This window comes from Borostomias antarcticus, assembly GCF_949987555.1.
Source record: "Borostomias antarcticus genome assembly, chromosome: 4".
NCBI lineage: Eukaryota > Metazoa > Chordata > Actinopteri > Stomiiformes > Stomiidae > Borostomias > Borostomias antarcticus.
Window position 1 is genome coordinate 7017915 of NC_140237.1, and position 17609 is coordinate 7035523.

The 17609-nt window shown below is 43.1% G+C and overlaps 1 protein-coding gene across 1 annotated transcript in view; it reads left to right on the forward strand.

Moving 5' to 3' along the window:
- LOC311307732 (CD151 antigen-like) overlaps nucleotides 1–17366 on the forward strand; it is a 31361-nt gene extending 13995 nt beyond the window's left edge. Inside the window, exons 3-8 of the mRNA XM_084436595.1 lie at nucleotides 5731–5922; nucleotides 9719–9793; nucleotides 13216–13320; nucleotides 14155–14313; nucleotides 14913–14999; nucleotides 16332–17366. Coding sequence (XP_084292721.1) covers nucleotides 5731–5922; nucleotides 9719–9793; nucleotides 13216–13320; nucleotides 14155–14313; nucleotides 14913–14999; nucleotides 16332–16391 — 678 coding nt within the window. The 3' untranslated portion in view covers nucleotides 16392–17366. The remainder of the gene's footprint in view (nucleotides 1–5730; nucleotides 5923–9718; nucleotides 9794–13215; nucleotides 13321–14154; nucleotides 14314–14912; nucleotides 15000–16331) is intronic.
- The last annotated feature ends 243 nt before the right edge of the window (nucleotides 17367–17609 follow it).

The window sequence follows — 17609 nt, forward strand, 5'->3', positions numbered from 1 at the left end:
GCCCATAGGACAGGATCTCCTGATTCCTTAGCGTGAGACAGCTTGATGTACAAGTACACCTCCTGGACATGATGCTAGTATGTCGCAGGGATTTACCCCCAATCCAATCCTTGATGATGAGTGCCAAGCAGGGAGGCATCGGGTACCATTTTTATAGTCTGTGGTATGACTCGGCCGGGGGTCGAACCCCCAACCTTCCCATCTCCGGGTGGACACTCTAACCACAAGGCCACCGAGTTGGAAACTAGCACCAACACTCTGCTCTCCCACAGCCAGAAATCCAAGCTCATGGACCCGCCCCGTCATTCGGATCTGCTCCAGAATTTAATGGGCTGTTAGTTGACCCATGCTACACCACTCCACCTAATTTCTTGAAAATCAGTCTGGTAGTTTTTGTATAAACCTGGTCTAAAAAATGAATGGAGGTGAATGGCCAGTCGTGCTTGGGCGGCTCGAGGACCCGCCCCATGATTTGGATCCGCTCCAACATTTTATGGGTTTTAAATTGGACCATGCTACCCCCTTCCACCGAGTTTGGTGAAAATTGGTCCAGTAGTTTTGCGTAATCCTGCTAACAGACAAACACACAAACGCACTCACACGCCACTGAAAACATGACCTCTCGCCCTGTGCTGTCGCTGGGGCAGAGGTAACAAACTAACAGTTTCGCTCTTGATTCAAACTAAATCAAACAAACAATAGGTGTAAAGGTCAGCCTGGGGGATAGGCACGCATGGGGATAAGATCCTTTACATAGTGTGTTTCTCTGTGTGTGTGTGTGTGTGTGTGTGTGGCTGTGCATATGGACTTTGCTAGCCTGTCCCCTATGATGTATGTCACAGTGAATGTGTGAACGTCTGTCTTGTTTGGAACTTTTGTCAGTTTTTTTTTTTTTCCTCACTTGGCATGCAAGAAGGGTACACTGTCTCTCAGTCAAGTGCTTAAGTGTGACATTGTAAATCTGCCATATGGTTGAACACATTCCCAAAATCACAGTAAATGAAATTTTAATAGCGAAACGTGCATCATGTATGCGTTCTCAAGCCAATAAACACAATAATATATGCATTAAGTGAACATCTCAAACATTTCATATAAATAAATGTCAATTTCGCTATTATCGCCGATTCATGAAAGCCTTTCCATTTGCAGTTCTGAGAGCCTGGTGTCTGTGGCGACATTCCTGACAAAAATCCCAAGCTGCACACAGGTGATGACATGTTTTATGTCAAACAGCAGTGTTTAGTCCGCCAGAGATGATAGGTGAAACTGACAGCCTCAATTAGCATGTACATGTTGGTAGCTTGTCTTGTTGCCCACAGGTGAGCAAACTTCATTGCCATACGTGTTGCCAAAACTAACTAAACTGGTAAGTTCGAGATTACCACTTCTTCAGACGAATCTGAGGGATATATTCTTAAGCAAAATAGATCTAGTCAAGCTTTTAGAAGCCTATAGTTTCACCTTCCAGTTCAGGCTATTACCATAATTGACAGGAAGGGGAAAGATAATTTTTGCAGAAAGAACAGAGGCTCATTATGAGAACCTAGGATGAAGTTAAACACATACTGTAGCTCCCAATATTAAAATGCTCACGGCTGCCAAAGCCCATGAGGAGGTTTTGGCAGAACGTTGCTGACCGCCTGTAGTGCCTATAAAAAGTGTTCACACCCTTTGGACTTATTCACTTTTTATTGTGTTACAACATGGAGTCAACATGATAGAAAGGAATTTCCACACACTTAGATCTATGTGTTTCACTTTAGGCTAAGCTTTCAGTCTGCTAGACCTTCCAGAGCATACATGGCATAATGATGGAAGGACAGGTAGAAATAGCAAATAAATCCATCATTAGCAGAATGCAAAACACCTGTGCACACCCTGGTGGCAGAAAGTTCCACCTCTTGGGGATTGTAGTTTTTTAGGCATAGGCCTATACATGAGAGCCATGTTTATACCAAGAGGAACATGGAGTCAGAATTTATTTGATTTATTTATTTTTGTCACTGATAAACACAAAAGTACTGTCGAAGTAGAAAACATTTTTTTCTAAATTTAAGTACAAATAAAAACCAGAAAATAATTAAACATTAATCCAAAATAATTGTTAGCATAAGTATTCACCCAAGAAGTCGCATAATTAGTTGAATGGAGTCCACCTGTGTGCATCCATCCCATCCATTGTCATCCGCTTATCCGGGGTCGGGTCGCGGAGGCAGCAGCTCCAGCAGGGGGCCCCAGACATCCCTTTCCCTAGCAGCATCAACCAGCTCTACCTGGGGAATCTTTAGCCGCTCACAGGCCAGTGCGGAGATGTATTCCTGGGTCTACCCCGCGGCCTCCTCCCAGCCGGACACGCTTGGTACACCTCCCTAGGGAGGCACCCAGGAGGCATCCTCACTAGATGCCTGTACCACCTCAACTGGCTCCTTTCGATGCAAAGGAGCAGCGGCTCTACTCCGAGTCTCTCCCAGATGACAGAACTTCTCACCCAATCTCTCAGGGAGACCCCAGCCACCCTCCGGAGAAAACTCATTTCGGCCGCTTGTATCCGTGATCTCGTTCTTTCGGTCATGACCCATCCTTCATGACCATAGGTGAGGGTGGGGACGACGATAGACCGGTAGATCGAGAGCTTTTCCTTTTGGCTCAGCTCTCTTTTCGTCACAACAGTGCAGTAAAGCGACTGCAGAACTGCACCAGCAGAACTGCACCAGCTGCTCCGATTCTCCGGCCAAACATTTCACATAATTTCAGAATACACCTTGTTGCTGAATTTGCCACTACATGCTGTCAATGTGTAGTACAGTATCACACCCAGTCTAGTTCTTTAATCTTGATAAACTTGGAGACAACACACTTGCTAGGTGTAGAATGCCTCTCTGAACAGAGAATGTACTGTTTACTGTTTCAGAAGGATAATCTTACTTCATCACATGTCTGAGCATCCTAGTCCTCAGTCTGAACTTTATCAAAACAGGTCAAAAACAAGCCCCTAAGAGAGGTCATGTTCAAAACAGGCCCCTGTATGAGACGTCTGTCTTCCACAACAGCAAAAACATAGGTGTTTGTTTTTGCTGTTTAGTCACACAACTGACTTTTTAATATCATTCCTGTATCCCTCAGTAGTTTTCTAGTTTTCTAGAGTCTTTGCACTCAGACATATTGTTTGTAAGCAGTTTTGTAACTTAGTTTGCAGACTACATAGCTACATTAAGATTTTTCTCTACAACCTGTTCTACAACCTGATTACATCTCCAAATGGGATGTCATCACAAACAAATATTTCGTAGATACAACAAACAGTTTCAGTCACCAAAATTTCATTTTCTTCTAGTAGCCTATTACAATGCGCTTCTGGATCTATCCTATGAATATATTTTATTAGTATAATTACTATTATTATTATTATTATTTTATTATTAAAACTTGGTGTGCTGGGGATTCTTATAACTTTTTTATATAAAACAAGTCTTGCGGCAATCGAACCATTAGCGATTGCGATATGTGACGACATCACGATTAAAGGTATACAGAGGAAGACTTCTGAACATAAAGTATCTCTTTATGCTGATGACATGCTCTTGTAGTCTACCACGTACCTTACTAGATACATTTGGGAAAATATCGGTTTATAAAATAAACACAGAAAAAAGTGAACTTATGCCTATTAACCCTACAGCTAAACAGATAGCGTTCAGTTCACTTCCTTTTAATGTAAGTAAAAATAAATTTATATATTTAGGAATCTGGATTACACACGATTTTAAATACCTTTACAAAGCTAGGTTCTCCCCCGTCATAGACTCTGAAACAAGATTTTGAACATTGGAACTTATTATCATTGTCATTAAAAGGTAGAATTAACACCATGGAACATCTGTTCCAATGTATTCCTATATTTCTGACAAAGTCCTTCTTTATGCTTTTAGATAAATTAATATCCTCATTTATCTGGAATAAGAAAAACCCTTGAATACGTAAGAGCCTTTTACAGCGCCACCGGGAGCATGGAGGGCTATCTTTACCCAACCTTCAATATTATTATTCGGCAGCTAATATACACGCAATGTTATATTGGCTAAACTCGTCACATGATCCATCCATCCATCCATCTTCATCCGCTTATCCGGTGTCGGGTCGCGGAGGCAGCAGCTCCAGCGTCACATGATAGTGGCCCAAAATGGTTGCAGCTAGAAAATCTGTCCTGTGGACCTGCCTCTCTACATGCTCTGCTCTGCTCTAAGTTCCCACCACCTGAGCCTATACTCGGACACACTATGAACCCAGTGATCAGGCACTCCTTGAAGGTCTTGAAAAGTCTTGCAATGTATTAATTATTAGGCATTCGTAATATTTAGCCTAAACAAGCCTACACAATACCAACTGACAGTCATGGTTCTAGTAATCAAATTGGCGCTCCAAATTACCAAACATTTCTGTGTGAAGTGTGAAATTCATTCTATGATCAATATTTGAACACTTGTTTTTCAACATGCAAAATATTTGATAATAATTAATGAGATATTGAATCAGTCGTCTTCCTCTGATTATCTTTGCGGGAGGGAATCTGATTGGTTCTTAACACGTAAGTCTGACAATTAATTCAGGCTAAATTGAGTTTGCTCCGGGTTAACCTGCCCTGGGGCAAGTTAGTTCTGAAGGATATATTACCATGGAAATGTACCTGTCTAAAAGGTGAGCTGTGTTCGTGATGCCACTTACCTGGAGTTCAAGTCAGAATTGACCAAAGTTAGCTTGCTAACTCCTCAAACCTGCTTCGGAGTACACCCCTCTGGTGTGCTTGTCTGTGAAACATATAAATATACAGTCAGTATGAGATGTTGTACCACTTGCTTTAAACTGTGTACCTGTGTGTACATGAGATAATTGTGTACACACACACACACACACACACACACACACACACGCCTTAAATATCCCTGCAAGCATCTGTGCACTGTCTTCAATGAAGGGTCCCTCATTACACATAGCTAACCTAATCAGTGGCTGTTTGAGTGATTGGGTTGGCAAGTTTTTGGCGCAGTGCTGCAACATCTGCTTATTGTAGTGTCATTAGTGTCATATCCTTTCTTTATCGTCCTGCAGGTTACATTCAAAAGTGTAGATCTGATCTCTGATTTACTGTAACAATATGCTGTGCTTGTCACATGGCATCGATTCAGCCATATACATAAGACATATTATATGAATTTGATTAATTTAGACAACATCATGCCTAGTGTTTCAAGTGTTCTAGGGTTTTATTCTTTAAACTTCACTGCAGTAGCCTGTTTGATTTTCGCTGTATACCCAGGCAAAAATGTATATTAAAGACCTTTGGGAACTGCAACTGAGACTGCTGTGCAGAAAACATCTTATGTTTTACAGTATAGTCTACTTATAGTACATGATATTTCTAATTATAAAACATTTTATATATATATATATAGCATGTACATAATCCATCCAGACCGGTATCTATCTTATTTTACCCCTATCTGTAATACTGTAATTTTAACTTTAATTTCTCTGTATTGAGCATAATCTTGGAGCCGGCAGTAACATTTCACTGTAACTGTACACGTACATTACATGTGACCAATAAAGAAATCTTGAGTCTTGACTTTTGGCCGGACAGTAACACTGATTCATTATTACTTAAGCTTCTCAGAGGCTTTGTATTCTTGATGAGTGTGATGCTAGTTTTTGCGTGTGGCGTCCTCCCAGCTGGCAGGGGGCGTTGTGATGGCGGTGGGCGTGTGGACGCTGGTGGAGAAGAGCGACTACATCAGCCTGCTGTCCTCCAAGACCTACGCTGCCTCCGCCTACATACTCATCCTGGCTGGGGCCATCGTCATGGTGACGGGGGTGCTGGGCTGCTGCGCCACCTTCAAGGAGCAGAGGAGGCTGCTGAGAGTGGTGAGAGCACACACACACACACACACACACACGCATAAACACACACACACAAACACACACACACACACAAACATACACACACACAAACACATAAACACACGCACACAAACACACACACAAACACACACACACACGCACATAAACACACACACACACATAAACACACACATACAAACACACAAACACACACATACACAAACACACACACATAAACACACACAAACACACACACACATACACATAAACACACACAAACACACACACACACACACATACACAAACACACACACAAACACACACACATACACACACACAAACACACACACATACACACATACATACACACACACACACACACACACTAGGGATGCTCCGATCGATCGGCCACTGAAGTATGAAGTCTATTGAATCTGATATATATATAATAATATTTGGAGGGCCTATTTATCAGTTAATAAATGATAATAATGGGCAACCTTAATCTAAATCTATGCCAGCAAAGACAGTGTCATCATATCAATACAATAATATGGGTAAGACCATTCTAAGAGGAGAAGTCGTTTTTTGTGTCTGTCTTTTTATAAAAAGGTATCTGTATCAGCTGATCCTGAGGAAAATAATCGGTGATCGGTATCGGCCCAAAGAATTCCAATCGGAGCATCCCTAACGTGCACACACACACACACACACACACAGCCGTATGCGCTGTGGCTGATTTGTGAGACTGGAGGAGAGCTGTGCCAGCAGAGATACCTGCAGCGTGTCTCTCCTGGGAAAGCCTCTGCTCATCGGCCAGCTCCTCATCCACACACCTGCACATGGACAACGCGCACACACACACACACACTTACAACTGGCTTGATCTTATGTACATAGGAAATAAACACACACAAACACAACCTTTTTCAAAAACCTGCCTGGCTTTTATACAAACCCATGAACGTAGCCTTTATGGGTCATGCCCACATTCTCACGATTGTACTGTAGAATGAGTACACACACACACACACACACACGCTTTATGGATGAGGACATGAGACTGCCCTTTGCAGGGCGAGAGAGAGAGAGAGACACTGAGACAGAGAGAGAAAGAGAGAGAGAGAGAGGAGGGGGTGTGGTATGTGTGTGCAAACACTCAGGCCCGTTGTTCATGGTCAAAGTGACTAAGGTGGCACCGGGAGTGGAAAGGAAATTCTTTCCTCCCAGAATGAACTGATCACTTGCTGAGTCAGAAAGACCCTCTGGGCCCTAGAATGGAAAACCTGACCTCATATGCTCCCATGGGCCAGAGCCTTACTTACTTCTCTCTCCACCTGTCTCTCTCTCCACCTGTCTCTCTCTCTCCACCTGTCTCTCTCTCTCCACCTGTCTCTCTCTCCACCTGTCTCTCTCCACCTGTCTCTCTCTCCACCCTTTTCTCTCTCCACCTGTCTCTCTCCACCCTTTTCTCTCTCCACCTGTCTCTCTCTCCACCTGTCTCTCTCTCCAACTGTCTCTCTCCACCTGTCTCTCCACCCTTTTCTCTCTCCACCTGTGTCTCTCTCAACCTGTCTCTCTCCACGCGTCTCTCTCTCCACCTGTCTCTCTCCACCTGTCTCTCTCCACCTGTCTCTCTCTCCACCCTTTTCTCTCTCAACCTGTCTCTCTCTCCACCTGTCTCTCTCTCCACCCGTCTCTCTCTCCACCCGTCTCTCTCTCCACCTGTCTCTCTCAACCTGTCTCTCTCTCCACCTGTGTCTCTCTCCACCTGTCTCTCTCAACCTGTCTCTCTCTCCACCTGTGTCTCTCTCTACCTGTCTCTCTCCACCTGTCTCTCTCTCCACCTGTCTCTCTCTCCACCTGTCTCTCTCTCCACCTGTTTCTCTCTCCACCTGTCTCTCTCCACCTGTCTCTCTCTCCACCTGTCTCTCTCCACCCGTTTCTCTCTCCACCTGTGTCTCTCAACCTTTCTCTCTCAACCTGTCTCTCTCCACCTGTCTCTCTCTCCACCCGTCTCTCTCTCCACCCGTCTCTCTCTCCACCCGTCTCTCTCTCCACCCGTCTCTCTCTCCACCCGTTTCTCTCTCCACCCGTTTCTCTCTCCACCCGTCTCTCTCTCCACCCGTCTCTCTCTCCACCCGTCTCTCTCTCCACCCGTCTCTCTCTCCACCTGTCTCTCTCTCCACCCGTCTCTCTCTCCACCCGTTTCTCTCTCCACCCGTTTCTCTCCACCCGTCTCTCTCTCCACCCGTCTCTCTCTCCACCCGTCTCTCTCTCCACCCGTCTCTCTCTCCACCCGTTTCTCTCTCCACCCGTCTCTCTCTCCACCCGTCTCTCTCTCCACCCGTCTCTCTCCACCCATTTCTCTTTCCACCAGTCTCTCTCTCCGTCTGTCTAAATGTATGAATCAATGGAAAACTTAGACAGATTGCATAATTTAGCCTACTATTTCAAGCCCTGAGACTTGCATTTTGTGTGCTAGCATGCTTAGAAGAGGGCTGTGCTCTATTTCACAGTATGTGTGTCAGAGGGGCAGACGTTGGGGAAACGTATTATACTGCTGAATGGAATGCTCGTCTGAGAAATAAATAGCCAATTAGTAGTGTCATGACTGAGGTGGGATGAAAAGGATGTCACAACCACTCTTTGTGACTGTTTTCCACTGAAAGCAACTGTGTGTTCAGAATTATTTCTTCAGGTGGCGATAGGTAAATGAAGGGTTGGGGGGGACGTGTGTGTGTGTGTGCGCGTGCGTCCGTGCGGGCGTGCGTGCGTGCATGCGTGCGTGCATCCATGGAGGGGGATAATGTGAATGAGTAGGAATGTATAGAGAGCAATTAGCAGCATGCCAGACTTACATTAAAGGGATGACAAGATATTTATATAACGGCTCATACAATATTTCAAAAGGTGGCCTAGTTCTATCCAAAAATAATAATAATTGCAGTGGGATACACTGTGTGTGCGTGTGTGTGTGCGTGTGTGTGTGTGTGTCTCCTGAGGAGTTAAGGGAAGAATGAATCACACTGAAGAATAAACAATCTGCAGGAGGGAGAAAGGCAGAGGTGAGAGAGAGAGAGAGAGAGAGAGAGAGAGAGAGAGAGAGAGAGAGAGAGAGAGAGTGAGAGAGTGAGAGAGTGAGTGAGTGAGTGAGTGAGTGAGTGAGTGAGTGAGTGAGTGAGTGAGTGAGTGAGTGAGTGAGTGTTAGTGAGTGTGTGTTAGATTTTGAGGGTGGAGAAGGTTGGAAATGCAGGACAGCAGACAAGCAAAGCAAGTTTAGTTGAGTTTTAATCTTCAAATCAAAAATAACAGAAACACGGTGGAGAAACACACTTGACACAGGCGATGGGCCGACAAGGACGAAGGAAACATGAGGGTGAAATCCTCTGGTACAACAATCAAGGGATGAGGTTCAGGTGGGTGACGAGACCAGACACAGGGGCACAGTCACCAGACAAGGACATGGAGGGATTCCAAACAAGAACCAATACAAGGGCAGAGGAAACAAGGACACAAGGAAGGGAACAGGGAGGGAGCTTCATTTTGGATGACAGTTCTGCTCCTGAGAGCTGGATGAAATACCACCCTGATTGAGATCAGAGATCAGACCATCTCAGGGAAGAAAGGATGAATGGAATAGAGATGGATATGCAGCCTGCAGCCTTCAGGCTAATAAAATAACCGCCACTACTTTCCTCACATGAGATCATTGTGATAACCTTGAATCCCATCAGACCCCCGCTCCCTCTGTCTGCCCCCCCCCCCCCCCCCCCCCTCTATGTCTCTGTCCTCATCGCCTCCATCTTGTTCCCCGCAGTACTTTGTCCTGCTGCTGTGTATCTTCCTGCTGGAGATCCTGGCCGGTGTCCTGGCCTACATCTATTACCAGCAGGTAATCACCCTGCCGCCCTCAACACCTGCCACTGTCTCTGTAACACACACACACACACACACACACACACACACACACACACACTCATACACCATGAAGGGCACTGCCCCGAGTCGCTCACTGTTCAACATCTGCAGAAGCAGATACTATAGTATACTTATACTTATATATATATATATATATATATATATATATATATATATATAAAGCTGTAAAGTGAGTATACATAAGTATATAAGTATATATATATATATATATATATATATATATATATAATCCTATCACAGATACTAGAACTGATACTTATGAGCCAGTATGGTATCGGTGCTAGAATTTATTCATCAATGCATATTAAAATGAAAGTTGGCAGCTCTGCCATGCAATATATATACTATAACTCATGCGACTTCAATATATACAGAGATGCACAGCCCTGAAGATCTTGGCAGAATCCAAACATTTTGTCACAATAGATGAGTTTTCCCTTGTGACCTGTAATCTATATAGCCACCCAGATAATATTCCTTCTGGCCTTTTCCTTCAGAATAACTCAACTATAGAATTCTAATACTCCCAAACCTGATATTCATCTCTCTCTTGCAATTGTTTCTCTTTTGTCCTACTGCTGTCACTCTCACTTTTATCTTCAAAGCCATTCCTCTCATTGTTCTCTCTCTCTCTCTCTCTCTCTCTCTCTCTCTCTGTCTCTCTCTCCCTCTCACTCTCTCTCTCTCTCTCTCTCTCTGTCACTCACTCACTCTGCTCTCACATTTCTCTCACTGCTCTTGCATCGCTCTCTCACTCACTCTGCTCTGGCATCTCTGACTGCATCTTTACCCTATGTATCATCATAGTTTCAACAGAGGTATTGTGACAATTATCACCACATAATCCCCTTTTGTTATGACTACGCCACTGCTTGACTACACTACAAATCTGTGAATGTACAGCTTCCAGCTTGCATGTGCTTGTGTGAACAAGCAGCTTCCATTAGAGTCATTGCCATATTTCCTTCTTCTCTACCTGTATCTTGTGATTTCTCTGCTTACTTTCTTTTTCTGTTTTCATCTCACTGCTGCTGTTTCCCATACTGCTGACAGGTAACATGAAAAGCTATTCTTTCTTTCTCTCTTATTCTGTCTCACACTCCTCTCTCTCTTAATCCCTCACTCATTCATTCTGTCTCTTAATCCCTCACTCATTCATTCTGTCTCTTAATCCCTCACTCATTCATTCTGTCTCTTAATCCCTCTCATTCATTCTGTCTCCCAATCCCTCACTCATTCATTCTGTCTCCTAATCACTCACTCATTCATTTTGTCTCTTAATCCCTCACTCATTCATTCTCTCAACCCCTCACTCATTCACTCTCTCTTAATCCCTCACTCATTCATTGTCTCTTAATCCCTCGCTCATTCCCTCACTCATTCATTCTCAATCCCTCGGTCATTCCCTCACTCATTCATTCTCAATCCCTCACTCATTCCCTCACTCATTCATTCTCAATCCCTCACTCATTCATTCTGTCTCGTAATCCCCCACTCATTCATTCTCTCTTAATCCCTTGCTCATTCATTTTGTCTCTTAATCCCTCACTCATTCATTCTGTCTCTTAATCCCCCACTCATTCATTCTTTCTCTTAATCCCTCACTCATTCTTTCTTTCTCTTAATCCCTCACTCATTCATTCTGTCTCTTAATCCCTCACTCATTCATTCTCTCCATCCCTTGCTCATTCATTCTGTCTCTTAATCCCTCACTCATTAATTGTCTGTTAATCCCTCACTCATTCATTGTCTCTTAATCCCTCACTCCTTCATTCTGTCTCAATCCCTCTCATTCATTCTGTCTCTTAATCTCTCACTCCATTCCATCTCTTGATCCCTCTCTCATTGATTCTGTCTCTTAATCCCTCACTCATTCATTTTGTCTCTTAATCCTTCATTCATTCTCTCTTAATCACTCACTCATTCACTCTCTCTTAATCCCTCACTCATTCATTCTATCTTTTAATCCCTCACTCATTCATTCTGTCTCTTAATCCCTCACTCATTTATTATATCTCTAATATCCTCACTCATTCATTCTCTCTGAATTCCTCGCTCATTCATTTGGTCTCTTAATCCCTCGCTCATTCATTCTCTCTTAATCCCTCTCATTCATTCTCTCTCTTAATCCCTCACCCATTCATTGTTTCTTAATCCCTCACTCATTCATTCTGTCTCTTAATCCCTCACTCATACATTGTCTCTTAATCCCTCACTCATTCATTTTGCCTCTTAATCCCTCACTCATTCATTCTCTCTTAATTCCTCGCTCATTCATTGTCTTTTAATCCCTCACTCATTCATTATGTCTCTTAATCCCTCACTCATGCATTCTCCTCCTTAATGCTCTTACATTACCCAGTTCGGATGTTACCATAGAAACTGCAGGGCCAGATCTAGCATTCCCCTGGTGTGTCAGCCTTCTCTTGAATCTACCACTCCCTTTCTAGAACTGAGGTCCATGAGAAGAACAAAAACAACAAAAGGAAATGTTAATTGGGTTAGGGATGTAACGATAACTGGTATAATGATAAACCACGATAAAATCTGATTAAATATATTGCAATACAATATGCAAATTATCACTGAAGCCGTGTTTGATTTCCGTGCTTTGAAAAACTCACTGTATATACTGTCCAGCATCAACTAAAGTTGGCAACAGTCTCCAAGATGCATTATTTTAATGTTTACGCAAACAAAAAGTGCATAGTGCTACTAATTTTATTTGTGGTAATTGTATTTGTCTGTTCAATATAATATAACAATATTTCAATATATTGGTGAAATGATTTCCATGTATCAGTAGTTTTTGAACATTTTCAACACATTTTAACAATACCACTATATTACTGATAACCGTGATTATTTTGGTCGCTATAATCGTGATGTGATATTTTTTATACTCTAAATTGGGTAGGCTTATTGAAGATTAACCTCTACAGATTTGCCCAAATAATTAATATTCAATTACTTTTATAGTATCTAAGACCCTATCAAGATTATCTTACTATTATGGTTCTCCATTGATTTGTTGGTCTTACTGCGTGTATTTAGAGTTGCTCTTCAAATGGTGAAATGTAAACCATAGAATGATTTGGGTAATGTGACAACTACACCCTGGCTATCACTACCTGGTATACATATCCCATGCATACAAATGTATTTTTCAGAAAACCAGAAACATGTAAGCTATTTTACCTACGAGAGGAGACAAATACACTGCAAAATGGCACCACGTGAGTCTGGTCCAATCCAAGCCCAACACACAAGCTGAGAACGGTCTGGAACAGGGCCTGGATTGGACCAGACGGGCGCCGGCTGCTCTGTCGAGCGTCTGGCCTGACGTCCTCTGTGTGATGCGCTCGTGCTCCGCAGCTGAATGAGGAGCTGAAGCAGAACCTGAGGGAGACCATGGTGCAGCAGTACCAGCAGCCGGGCCAGGAGCACGTGACCGGGGCGGTGGACAAGCTCCAGCAGGAGGTAGGACAGGACGCTGGACGCATCAGTAGGAACGAGGCCTCTAGAGGGTTTTTACTTCCTCATTTTTATTGATTGAAATTCTTCCTTTATGCTGTATATGATACTGTATGATTTTTTTGGTAACACTTTTGATAAACGTCATGTTTATCAAACATCATAAGCACATTATAAAACTCGTTATAAATGTTTATAGACGTGCATGACACCTGACAATAAGGTTTATGAATTATTATTAGTAGATAATGTATTATAACTCCATGCTACACAGCACGTTATAACTACTAAACTTAAGCCAGTTATAAAGACACATGAAAACTTCTAACGTATCATAACAGATTATACATTCTAAGTTTCTGAAATAGAATAATGTCTTATAAACATCAATAATATGCACCAGTATAGCATGACTTTGTGAGCTTTAAGTAAAGTCACAGCACTGTATAAGGTTATTACTGTAGCTTGTATCATACTGTAACACAATTATGAATGTTTGTCTTACAATTTACTTACAGCCAACAAATACTGCTCATAAGACCTCATAATTATGTTATAGTATTATACAATTCCTGTCATTTTACTTAAAGCTCACAAAGTGATGCTATAGTGTATTATTGATGTTTATAAGACATTCCATTTCAGAAATGTAGAATTTATAATCCTTAATTTAGTGTTACCGATTTTTATTTAGGAAATTCAACTTGTATTCCAGATTGACATGTTTCAGGTGTGTTTCAATGCGTTCGGTTGATTTGTGGTACTATTTGGCTTTCAACTTCCAAATTGGAAAAAACCCCAACCTGAATTGCTAACCTTAATGTCCCCTTCCCCGGTCAGTTCAAGTGCTGCGGCAGCAACAGCTCATGGGACTGGGCGGAGAGCGTGTGGGTGCGGTCCAGCGCGGCGCAGGGCAGGGTGGTGCCCGACAGCTGCTGCAAGAGCCAGACGGAGCGCTGCGGACACCGGGACCACCCCTCCAACATCTACAAGGTGGAGGTAAGAGACACTGGGACCACCCCTCCAACATCTACAAGGTGGAGGTAAGAGACACTGGGACCACCCCTCCAACATCTACAAGGTGGAGGTGAGACACTGGGACCACCCCTCCAACATCTACAAGGTGGAGGTGAGACACTGGGACCACCCCTCCAACATCTACAAGGTGGAGGTAAGAGACACTGGGACCACCCCTCCAACATCTACAAGGTGGAGGTGAGACACCGGGACCACCCCTCCAACATCTACAAGGTGGAGGTGAGACACCGGGATCACCCCTCCAACATCTACAAGGTGGAGGTAAGGGGCAGAGATACCCGCAGGGAAGAGGCGGTGTCAGTAGGGAGACCTGTGTGTGTGTGTGTGTGTGTGTGTGTGTGTGTGTGTGTGTGTGTGTGTGTGTGTGTGTGTGTGTGTGTGTGTGTGTGTGTGTGTGGGGGGGGGGGGGGGTGTGTGCGTGTGTGTGTGTGCGTGTGTGTGTGCGTGTGTGTCTGTGTCGAAAGAACATGGTGACACTTTGGTCTGTGGAGGAAGGGGATGCACACAAAGACACACACACAAACAAACATTTTACACAGGCTCTTGCATGCTCTCTCCAGGGTGGATGCATCACTAAACTGGAGAAGTTCATCTTAGACCACCTGAAGATCATCGGAGCCGTGGGCGTCGGGATCGCCTGTGTGCAGGTGAGCATTACATTTTACATTACATTACATTACATTAGTCATTTAGCAGACGCTTTTATCCAAAGCGACTAACAATAATTGCATTTAACGTAGGAAAAGCCAATGTACTACTACTTGCCAGAACTCACAAGTGCATCTTCTCTCTAAAACAAGTGACTAAGAACATAATCTAGTGCTGAAGGCAAAGTGCAAGAATCGCAATCTAAAGTACAGTGAGCAGAGGCCATCATGTCTTTAGTGAGGGAACTACTCAACAAGGGGAGCAGTGGCCTGGACATATTGGAACAGGGAAGCAATTGAGTTATTTTGACTCTACTCTAGTACTTTGGATTTGAAGTACTGTAGTACAATGACCAGGTTACATGCAGGCAGTCTGCTTTCATTTGAGGGCAACGCATCTGATCCAGGGTCTGAGGTATGGAACCTCAATACCACAGTGCTGCTGCCAGGCCTTGCTGTAGGCATGGGTCACTTCTATTGAACGTCAAATGAGAAACTTAGTCGGGAAAAACAACTACCAGTGATCCATGCAGCTTGATTGATTCTATTTGATTGATTTTATTTATTTTTAAGACAGGGGCAAGGTACAGTAGACATTTACCCTATAGAATAGGGAGAGATGCACTGTACAAGGTTATAGCTAAACGGCTAATTTCCACCCGCAGTCCCTGGGCAAATACTACAGCTGACCTCGTAGTCATTGTATCATTTCAGTACTAATAGATAATAGACTAATAGACCAGCCAAGACAACAAACCACGCCTCACTGTCCCATGGAGAGGGAAGGGAACTGGTAAATGAATGGAACACGTAGAGGAAATGTAGGTGTCCTCACGCCAAAGTCTAATGAAATAAATGCTCTTATTGAGGCTGGTGATACAAATGATGAAGTAAAACAACAGGTTGATGTTTTTACTCATTCCCTGGCTGGGTATATGGAGCTACAAGTGACTGTTTATTCGTTATTTCCGCATGAGGAAAAGGAGCTCGACCATAATGACCGGTATGAACCCAGATTATTACATTTCAGGAGATTCAGTCCTGGCCAGGGCGGCTGTGTAGCTCAGCAGGTCGAGCGGCTCGTCCAAGGCTAGCACCTCGCATGGCAGCTGCCACCATTGCTGTGTGTGTGTGAATGAGTGAATGAGAGGCCTTCATTGTAAAGTGCTTTGGATAAAAGTGTTATATAAGTGCAGTCCATTTACCAGGCGTAGAGAGTATTGTCTTTAGGTGTATCTCTGATATTTTATTTGAAGTTGACAGTAATGAGTATGTTTTTGAGCTTAATTAGGCCACTTATATGGTGTATCCCTGTGCTTCTCTCTGTCTCAGGTCATAGGGATGGTGTTTACATGCTGTCTATATCGAAGTCTGAAGGCAGAGCCGTACTGAGGAGGGGGAAGAAAGACTAGCTTGTGGTGGAGAGAGAGGGGGGGGGTGTCTATTGTCACCACCTGTCATAACCCAGGGGCCCTCTCAACTTCACCAATCACAGGATACATAAATGAGTTTAGCACTCATGAGTGTCCTATTCATGCAGTCTAGCTATCTGATCTATATTCTTGTCTGGAGAGTCAGCAACCAACACCACAGTTGGTATACCCAAGTGTAGTGTTAAGATCAGCGGACCAAAACAACGTCATGCAGAAACGCCATCCTGGCGCATGACTTCATGAGCTAGACATAACCTCTCGGGTGCCAGCTACAACAGCAACAATATTATTTCCTTTCTGCATTAAGATGTGGATCTCTCCATTTTTTAACACATATTTTTACTGATGCTCTTAAACTTAAGTTTTGTTTTTTGGATATGTTATCTTGCTGACATTTGACTTGAAGCACCTTATGTGTTATGTGTTATATAAGTGTGTTATGGACATCAACAACATCAAGCAGTCATGGAATATTATGAAATTCCAGTAGACCAATGGCAGGCCAGGTTGTTGTGTATCCATGTATTAACCTAGCAAAGGTGCCTCTTGTGCTAAATCATATAACTGCACACAGAGAGGTAAAACTTCAGCAGAATGTGCTTCAAGTAAGGTGTCGGCATACTATTTTATATGAGGGATTTATCCACTGAAGCCAAAGTTTTCAACCCTGACTTTGTGTTGAATGACATCAAACTGACTGCTCTCCTGCCTTTACCATTGTAGATGACCTTGTAGATTTTTAAAGAAATGAAGTTCTTTTTTTGGCTTATATACAAACCATGTTATTTTATTGTATTTAATAGACCAGTAGAATCACCTTATCACACTACACCATTCTTTTCGATGTGTGCCTCAAAGACGGCAGTAAATTAATCAAACTGCTGTATCACTGTGTCTGTCTTTGTGTTCTGGAGGTTGCTTAATTTTTGTTGAAATAAACACTATTAAACACTAACGGGATCATTTTTGTGTCATTATCACTGTGTGTATTCAAATTGTGAAGGTTTTAATGGCATTGACTGGTACAGTATGTACGGCTGGTTCACTTAGTTTAGACAATGGTAGGCTACTTATTGTAAAATATATTAAATATATATATACAGGGGTGTATTTGTAAATGTATGTGGGGGGGGGGGGGCTGTTGAGTGCAGACCTTGTTTTCCCTCAATGATCAACT